General features: G+C 39.9%; 2 protein-coding genes across 5 annotated transcripts in view; both read left to right on the forward strand.

Moving 5' to 3' along the window:
• Positions 1 to 7,255, forward strand: part of PPIL3 (peptidylprolyl isomerase like 3) — a 7,724-nt gene extending 469 nt beyond the window's left edge. For all 3 annotated transcript variants that reach the window (XM_006756261.2, XM_015559162.1, XM_006756262.2), the window contains 6 exons: positions 166 to 233; positions 1,554 to 1,628; positions 2,628 to 2,721; positions 3,083 to 3,150; positions 6,316 to 6,434; positions 6,857 to 7,255. In XM_006756261.2, coding sequence (XP_006756324.1) covers positions 231 to 233; positions 1,554 to 1,628; positions 2,628 to 2,721; positions 3,083 to 3,150; positions 6,316 to 6,434; positions 6,857 to 6,983 — 486 coding nt within the window. In that variant the 5' untranslated portion in view covers positions 166 to 230 and the 3' untranslated portion in view covers positions 6,984 to 7,255. The remainder of the gene's footprint in view (positions 1 to 165; positions 234 to 1,553; positions 1,629 to 2,627; positions 2,722 to 3,082; positions 3,151 to 6,315; positions 6,435 to 6,856) is intronic.
• A 2,268-nt stretch (positions 7,256 to 9,523) lies between these two features.
• The window catches only part of CLK1 (CDC like kinase 1), a 6,808-nt gene continuing 6,639 nt past the window's right edge, over positions 9,524 to 9,692 (forward strand). Inside the window, exon 1 of one of the 2 annotated variants that reach the window (XM_015559163.1) lies at positions 9,524 to 9,652. The gene's annotated coding sequence lies outside the window, so the exon portion shown is untranslated. The remainder of the gene's footprint in view (positions 9,653 to 9,692) is intronic. The other variant, XM_006756265.2, reaches the window with a different exon arrangement.

A 9,692-nucleotide genomic window follows, 5' to 3' on the forward strand; every position in this document is an offset into this window, starting at 1 on the left:
CAAGTCGGGTAGGGTCTCTTCACCACTTCCGACACCCGATTTTTATTACTGGGGGCGGGGGGGGAGAGTGTTCTTCGAGATTTTTCTTTTAAATATGCAGTAAACATAAGCATGCGAGAAGAGAGAAAAAAATGAACTTAATTTTTTTTTCTTTTGGGAATGGAGATTCGTTTTTGAACTTTTCTCGATAAGACTGAGAAATTAAGCAACAGTAACCATCAAGAAGAAAAATGGTAAGTTTTATAGAATTCTTATGAATGTCTTTCATTGAAAGTAATTTCTAGAAATTCAGTCAAGGGAAAGAAAACTGCATGGAAATATCAATGGCAAGGCAGTGAAAAATGGTTCTAAACAAAATGAGAAATAAGCAGCATTACTTTTTAAGTTATGTTTTGAGAGAATTTTCCTTTTATAGAAAGAGATTGGCCCTAGCCGGCTTGCTCAGTGGTTAGAGCATCGGCCTGCGGACTGAAGGGTCCCAGGTTCGATTCCGGCCATGGGCACATGCCTGTGTTGCGGGCTCAATCCCCAGTGCGGGTGTGTGCAGGAGGCAGCCAATCAATGATGCTCTCTCATCATTGATGTTTCTATCTCTCTCTCCTCCCTTCTTCTCTGAAACCAGTAAAGAAATATATATATAAAAAAGAAAAAAAAAAGAAAGAGATTGACTACAAGGTAGGTAGAGCTGAAAAGGGAGAGTAGGCGGAGCAGAAGGGCTTAGCCCTGGTATAATTTTAACTGGAACCCTTTGCTCTGTATTTAAGGGGGGCAACTAGAGCTTGAAGTGGAAAACAGCAATGAGCAATGACCCCCATCCCTCTCCCCAACACACACGCCTGCTTTCTATCGCCAACCTAGCCATTTTCTCTGACTGCTAGATACTAACCTAAAATGAGCAAGGAAGCCCCAGAATAATGATTTTCCTTCTTTTGGGAATGGGATAACAAAAGGAGTATTCACCGAAGCAACAGAGAAAACAAACAAAAAACAAAAATAGAGTACTATGGGGAAAAAAGACTGTGGTTACCTCTGCACAATTAGAATCTAGAAACACAGATGCTTCTTATGTCCTGCCTTTGGTCGAGAAAGGAATTTTTAACCTTGTCCCTCATAATTAAATTACATAAGGGAAAGGGTGGAAACAATGTTTTGAAAGTCATTCTCATACCCTTTTTCAATAACTATTAACGATGGTGAATGCCATTTAAATAAGTAATTCTAACATTACCATTGTTTTTGTTTTTATTGATGAAAAATTCAAACTTAAAATAATTATTTCAATCAAAATATTTGCTCCGCAATTTTTTAGCATAGACGCCATTTTACCCTAACATATATTTATCTCCTGGAGCTTTTTTTCTACTGCTGAAGTAAATTTTAAAGGATTACAGTTTCTCTAAGAGCTGCTTTGTGGACAGGTCATCTCTGAAATAGTATTTCTGTTTTTATTTACATTGTCTTTAATGTCTTTAATATCTAGTTAGGGAAGTCATACAGTGCATAAAGTCACCTGAAGAAATCTCATTTGTTCTCACATTCTGTCTCCTTTTTAGTCGGTGACACTGCATACAGATGTAGGTGATATTAAAATAGAAATCTTCTGCGAGAGGACACCCAAAGCATGTGAAGTGAGTACCGTTATAAACAAACACAAAATGAGTTAATGCAGCAGGATAACCATTTTGAAACTGACTGATCTAAAAAGCCAACAATGTCCCAAAAAACCCAAAACACTTTTGTATGAAACCACTGTCAGGAAAAACCAGCCATCATCATCTCTGGCCTGATTTCCACTTACCTTTCCTGATATGGAAGGGCAGATAGGGTGGCTGGCATCTTTTCCTTTTGGCTCATTTTCCTTAGGAAACATAAGTAATCATTAGATATCAGGTAAGAGAACTGTATGTTACAGTATTTCACTTGTTTAAATGACAAGGATAGAAGGAAGAAAGTCAGCTATGCTATTTACTCATTCAATAGTTACTCGTGAAAGGCTGTCTTGACAGTGTTTGGAAACAACAGTGATGAACAGGACACATTCCTTGCCCTTGTGGAGCTAATATTCTAGGTGGGGAGATAAATAGGGGGGAGGGAATTTATTCTAGAAAAAACTAATTCTAGAGCGTGATAATGCCTTGAAGGAAATAAAATGTTGAGATAGAGAATAATGGGGAAGGAATTATTTAAAAGAAGGTGAGGGCAGGGCTAGCCAAGAAAGGGATACTACTTAAACTGAGTGTGAAAGGGAATGAAGGCATCTCCATGAAAAGATATAAAAAGAACATTCCAGGCATAGAGATGGTAGGTACAAAGGCCTCAAGGTAGGAGAGCCTGCCTCTGTGGGATGAATTTTCAGAAGGCTGTTGGGGTTAACATCGTGAGCCACAAGGGAGGGCTCATTATCAAGAGATGTAGAGGTAGGCCCTGCTTAGGAGTTTGTATCTTATTCCAAAACCCGGAGGAAGCCATGAAAGTGCTTTAGTCAGGGAAGCAACATCATCCAAAGTAATGCCTAAAAGACATAGTTTAAATATGCTGTTATAGTATTTTTGGTAAATACACTTAGTTCTTTACCTTAAGTGTTTCTGCTACATGATTTCTCAATCATTGTTTTTTACTCTCTTCAGAATTTCTTGGCTCTCTGTGCCAGTAATTACTACAATGGCTGTATATTTCATAGAAATATCAAGGGTTTCATGGTTCAAACAGGAGACCCCTCAGGTAAGTTATCCCATTAATATCTAGAGAATTAATGGTATATAGTATGAAGAGGGTGGGGGGATAGACAAAATAGAAAAATAAAAGCACATGGAGTATTTATAATTGGGCTACCTTATAATAGTAAGCAGTATTTAAGCTGAAGCTACTAGCACCAAGCTCTAAAAGACGAATATTGATAAGGAGAGTTTTTGTTTTTTTGTAGAGATATTTTATTTTTCTGGTTTATAAAGTGAAATTTTGGGATGTAAGAGAGGACATATCAAATTTTATTTGTACTTTAAGAGTTACAAAAAGCCCTGAAGTTTTAGAAAATAAAGCCTTTCTCTAATTATATTTTTTTTTTATTTGTCTTGTAATATAGGTACCGGAAGAGGAGGTAACAGCATCTGGGGCAAGAAATTTGAGGATGAATACAGTGAATATCTTAAGGTATGTCCCCAAGCTTTAAAATTATTTTTTCATGCCATGTATACACTTGGAAACTTTGATACATTTGTTGTAGTAACACAAGTTAATATCACAAGTGAACATATATACCCACTCTTTTTGTAGTTTCTGCACACTTGATAAATGATATCAGGGGGAAAATATAAATGGCAGTTCTAGCCTAAAATACATGCTGGAATCTCACCATCACATGGATGTTGATATTAAGTGAGCTCATCTTTGGGTCCGGCCTGAAATGTTTAATCAGCAACATACCAAAGGGGCCTACATGTCTCACTATAAAATTCTTGTTGGATGACATGAACCATTGGCCTTTTTTGAGAATGGGGAGACCTCCTGGTTGCAATATTGCCATTATCAATATCCAACTTTTATCATCTGTTAGATGTTTAAATATCCCTATGTTAACGTTACTTAATGCCTGAGGTAGATTTCAGCAACGTTAAAAGAGAAGTGCATGTAAATATATCGTTAGCATGTAAAATTAGGGATTTTAATTTTCTTTATCATATTATTTGTAAAACTTTCTAAAGATTTTTTTTTTTTTTAATTAAAAAACTGATGCATACCTATTTTAAAAATTCAGCCGTGGCCATGTGGCTCGGTTGGTTGAGTGTCAACACTTGCACTAAAAGGTCACTGGTTTGATTCCTGATCAAGGACACGCCCTGGTGGTGGGCTCGATCTCCTGTCGGGGTGTACGTGGGAAACAGCCAATTGGTGTTTCTCTCTCCCCCCGCCCTCTCCCTTTTGCTCTCTAAAACAAAAAATAAAACCACTTCCCAGAGATGACATTAATTAACAGTTTATTATGTTGTCTTTTAAACTTTGTATCTGCACAGAGTGATAACTTCATAATTTGAAAAAGAGAGGCAAATAAACAAGAGAGACAAATTCCCCTCAATCAGAATATGTAATTTAGTATATTATATTTCAGTTACATTAGAATATACCGTGGATTTTCTGGAAAAAAAATTAAATTGCAGTATTTACCTCTGGATAGTTAGGCTAGGAGTAATTTATTTTATCTTTTTGCTTTTCTATCATAAAGAAATACTACCCTTGTTACAGAGTTGAGGTTAGGAAGTGATACATTATTTTAAAAATCATTCTTTCCTGAATTAGAAACAAAACAACCTTTTAGACATTAATTAATGGCAGTTTTCATAACACTGATCTGTAATCCTAAACCAGTGGTTTTCAACGTTGGCTGCTGTTACAGACTCACTAGTGGAAGTTTTAAAAATATAAAAAAGTAGCCCTAACCGGTTGCTAAGTGGATAAAGCATTTGCTTGGGGACTGAAGGGTCCCGGATTTGATTCTATTCAAGGACACATGCCTGGGTTGCAGGCTCAATCCCCAGTGGGGGACATGCAGGAGGGAGTCGATCAGTGATTCTCTCTCATCATTGATGTTTTCTCTCTCTCCCTCGCCCTTCCTCTCTGAAATCAATAAAAATATATAAAATAGAATAAAAAAGTAGGACCTTACCTCCTTCTCCTCCCCCTCTCCCAAATATAGGGAAAAATCATCAGTAGGACCGATCAGGACCTTGATTATATTTTAAGGTTCCCTGTTAATTCCTACAATAGCCTAGATCACCTAGTCCTGGGGTTATGAACTGACTGCCAATGGGTGAAGACCCATAGATGCATTCTATATGGCCATTAGTTAAAAAAAAAAATTTAAAGACATTGGCCCAGAACCTAGACACAGAAACTGGCCACAGAACCTAGCGAGAGAACCTGGCTGAAGAACCTAGAGACAGAACCTGGCTACAGAACCTAGATAGAACATGGCAAGAGAACCTGACTAGAACCTGGTGACTGAACCTGGCTGGAGAACCTGGACAGAACCTGGCTGAAGAACCTAGTGAGGGAACATGGCTACAGAACCTGGCTGGAGAACTTAGCAAGAGAACATGGACACAGAACCTAGAGAGAGAACACAGAACCTAGAGACAGAACCTAGCGAGAGAACATGGCAAAAGATCCTGGACAGAAACTGGCTACAGAACCTAGCAAGAGAACCTGGCTGAAGAACCTAGAGACAGAACCTGGCTACAGAACTTGGATAGAACATGGCAAGAGAACCCGGCTATGATGATCACCTGAATGCTGCCTCTGTGTCATTCCTTCTTCGCCGACTCCGTCCACACCTTTGGGGACCCCTGGACCTGCTGGGGTTGGACCCCAGCATCTGGCGCCCGAACAGGGACCCTTAGAGAGGAATAGAGAGGGAGAAAGAAACATCAATGATGAGGGAGAATCATTGACCAGCTGCCTCCTGCACGCCTCACACTGGGGACAGAGCCCACAACGCAGGCATGTGCACTGACTGGGAATCGAACCTTGCATTCCTGGTTCACAGATGCTCAACCACTGAGCCATGCCAGCTAGGCTCTCATATGTATTTTTAAAAAATTATTTCTAACCAACATTTCCAAAAAATGTGAAAATGCTCTGTAATTATGGACTTTTTACTTTCTCCTCTCAATGTTCCTTTGGTTATGCCTTCAGGCCTATTTGCCCTTGGGTTTCTACTTCATTCATCTAATAAATATGTGTTTCTTTCCTACTAAAAAAAAATAAAAAAATAAGACATTGGGCAAGAGATATATTATTCCTTTAGCCAGGTTCCACCACTCCCTAATGTTTACATTCTGCCCACTCATCAACTTACTATCTGCTGACCTTTGTGAGCATTTGAATTATGAGTAAACCCAGAACTAGTCCAAACTCCCTTGTTTTACAGATAAACTAGCCAGAGTCCAGTGTGTGTGTGAAGAGATTATGGGGATTTTGGTTTTATTGTCTGCCTGATCATTTCATTCCAGCATAACATAAATGTAAGGATTATTTCTATTATACATTGGTACTACTTAAAGTGTTTGTGGCTATATGTCTCCAAAGTGAAAATGAAATTAATTGGGGGATATGATTTGATATATAAACAATATAAGTTGTCAGTGATACAGATAATACAGCAACTGAATATTTGGGTTTGCCCAAATTGAAGCTGATTAAATGTTTTCTTGGTTCCTTAAATATTGGGAGGTTAAAGAGTGCATGTCTTGTTTTAGTCCAGTATTTGGAATATTTATTTAAAAACATAGATAAATTAATACTTTGGATTGTCTTTTGCAGCACAACGTTAGAGGTGTTGTATCTATGGCTAATAATGGCCCAAATACCAATGGATCTCAGTTTTTCATCACCTATGGCAAGCAGCCACATTTGGACATGAAATACACAGTATTTGGAAAGTGAGTATCCTGGTTATGATATTCGTCTTTGGAATTTCATTGCAAAAGGATGCATATGAGTGGCTGTGATAGTAGCATAACTGATATGGAAAGTGCATTCTAAGAGCTAAACTTACCTGGAATGTAAGCCCACCATTTAACCTGCCCTATGACCTTGGGAAATTATAACCTCTCTCAGCTTATTTCCTGATTTTCTCCAAGACAGGTTAATATGTTTTTTCTGGTCCATTATGGAAATTAACAATAATATGTCTTTTCATTGAGATAGCATTTTACAGCAACTAACAGATCTGAAAAACAGTGGCTTAAACAAGACAGACTGGGACGGTCCTTTTCTCTTAAGGATACTGTAATTGCTATACATATATGCATATTGTGTTTCAATCAGAAAATTTTCATCCATTATATTATTTCTCTTTCAGGGTAATAGATGGTCTGGAGACTCTAGATGAATTGGAGAAGTTACCAGTAAATGAGAAGACATACCGACCTCTTAATGATGTACACATTAAGGATATAACTATTCATGCCAACCCATTTGCTCAATAGTTATAATAGGCATGGACAAATACTTGGCAGACTATTTGAGGAACACACCTATTGTGGTTTACCCAGCTTGAATTATGTAAGAGATTGTATCATCCTGCTTGTTTACAACTAAGATCTTCTGAGTCCGTGGTACCAAGGGGAACCAAATAACTTATACTCTTATGATTGAGCATATATTCTTTACTATAACTATATCCAATGTATTTAAGTTTAATTTTTTTAAAAAAATGTTTACCTTTTGTTACATAAAAACAATTATTTTTAAATGCTGAGTTTCAAATCAGTCATTTTTGAGCAGCCTAATTATAAACTTCTATATCTGGTCTTTAGATTTATAATAGGGGCTCAGAGATATCCTAGAGTCCAGTAAACACTCAAAATTTCCCAACCGAGCCAAAACCGGTTTGGCTCAGTGGATAGAGCGTCCGCCTGCGGACTGAAGGGTCCCGGGTTCGATTCCGGTCAGGGGCATGTGCCTGGGTTGCGGGCACTTCCCCAGTGGGGGATGTGCAGGAGGCAGCTGATCGATGTTTCTCTCTCATCGATGTTTCTAACTCTCTCTCTCCCTTCCTCTCTGTAAAAAATCAATAAAATATATTTTAAAAAAAAAATTTCCCAACCGATTTGCCCATGGAACATTTTTTAAAAACATATCTTTTAAAATATGGCAGGATAAAGTTCGACAGATGATCCATTTGAAAAATGCAATTAGTTGGTTAAGAACACCAGTTTTAGAGTTCTGTCTGCGTTTGAATCACAGCTCTATTCTCTGCTAGTAACTTTAGGCAAATTAACTTACCAAGCTTTAGTTTTCTTATTCATAAATAATATTCCCTCATAGACTATGGTGAGGATTAAAAGAAATTATGTTTGTAAAGCTTCTGGCATGTCATGTTCTGTATTAAGTAATGGAAGCTGTTTTATTTATCTCCACTAGAGCACTACTTAACCAGGTCATTTATCAGACTCTGCTGTTGATTTTATCAAGAATGTTTTCCACTTACTGCCTTGATTAGATTTTGGGTATTCCTAAAACTAAGCATTTTTTGTTTTGTATTATTTTTGCTGATGGCTGATGAAATGTTTTGGTTCTTTCTTAATTACAGTTTGGGAGTTAAGCTTGTAGCTGTCCTCTGGTTACCATCTATACCTCCCACTAAACTGAGGCACCAATTATACTAATGTTCTCACATTTTTGTTTCAGCCTTTTAACCATTTAGGTTTCTGGAATTAGTATGAAAGGCCCTTTTGGCCACAGTTTGTTTTACACTTCTTATTCCTGATCTCTTTCTTCTCCAAACATGTCATTGAATTTTTGTCATCACTTTTAAGAGGCTTTTACTCATTGTCAGGATGTTTTGGTACTGACTGGCATTCCCTCAATTTTTATTTTAAACGCTGCCATTTTTTAAAGTAGTACCACTATGGTCACTTTTGGGCTCCTTCTTATAAAGTCAGCTCGGTTATAGCCGAATAGGTAGGGCGGTATCCTGGCTGCCCACCTTGAGGGCAAAATCCAGAATAATGACTTCTGTCCACTCCCACTGATTTCACGTTAGTGTTTGGGGGATGGATGTTCCGTGTGTTGCACTACAAAGACGACTATAATATTGCTGACCAACCAAAATTCTCTTTAAAAGGAGAGGAATATCTAAATCAGAAGTTGGCGAAACAAATGACGCCTTCTTGGAACGCAGTCCCAGTCCGTTATGTATTGTCTGGCTGGTTTGTGCTACAGCAGCAATGCCGCTTGGTAGTGACAGAGATCGTACCTGGCCCTTTAGGGAAATTTGCCAGCCTTGACCTGCACTGAGAGATGAGAGATCTAGGTGTGTGCAGGGGGGTGCGTGGATGCCTCTCTGGCTTGTAGGTGACCCTGTTCTGTCTTCACGTGGTCTTTGTGTGTGTGCCTGTGTCCAATCTATGATAATAAAAGCGTAATATGCTAATTAGACCTGACGTCCTTCTAGACGACCTTCGGGATGAAGCCAGGGTTGAGGGAAGCCCCTGGTGTCTTGAGTGCCAGAGGGAAGCCAGTGCCGGCAGCCGGGGGAAGGCCTACTTTTGCACTGCATCGGACCTCTAGTCTCTATAAGGAAAGACACCAGTCCCATTGGATTAGGTCCCACCCTAGTGACCTCATTGAACCTTAACTGCCTCTGTAAAGGTCCTGTTGACAGTCACCTGTGAGACAGTGGCTGCTATTAGTAAAATTAATTGGGAACACACTCCCCCCTCAGCCCACACATAATGTGCGCTAAAGAACACACTTTTCCTCGTCTCCAGGTTCACAAATACAATCTTCAGTGAGCACAGACGAGACTGTTCTCGCTAACACTTTCAGTGCTTCCCCATTGTCCGACGCTGACCCTGGCCAACATGGTCGCCGGCGCAGCTTCCCCGTCACCTTCAGTAGCGCCTCTCGAGCCCCGGCGCCTGCGCACACGGGGCCCCGCGCCCGGCTCCCCCTCCTGCGCATGCGCCCCTGCACCTGCGCACGCCCCGCCCGGGGGCGGAGCCTCGCCGTAGCGTCACCAGTGTTTTTCAGAAGAGCCCTGACGCAGCGGCTGTCAGCTCCATTTTGCGGTCGGAGCCCGTCCAGCCCGCAGGGCCTTCTCCGCTGTCGCGTTAGCTTTGTCTCCTTCGGCTTCGACTCTCTGGCCAGGACGGTAAGCGCGGGGGTAGGCTGGCTGGTGTCAGGGCCCCGTG

Source organism: Myotis davidii, unplaced genomic scaffold (genome assembly GCF_000327345.1).
Source record: "Myotis davidii unplaced genomic scaffold, ASM32734v1 scaffold914, whole genome shotgun sequence".
Classification (NCBI taxonomy): Eukaryota; Metazoa; Chordata; class Mammalia; order Chiroptera; family Vespertilionidae; genus Myotis; species Myotis davidii.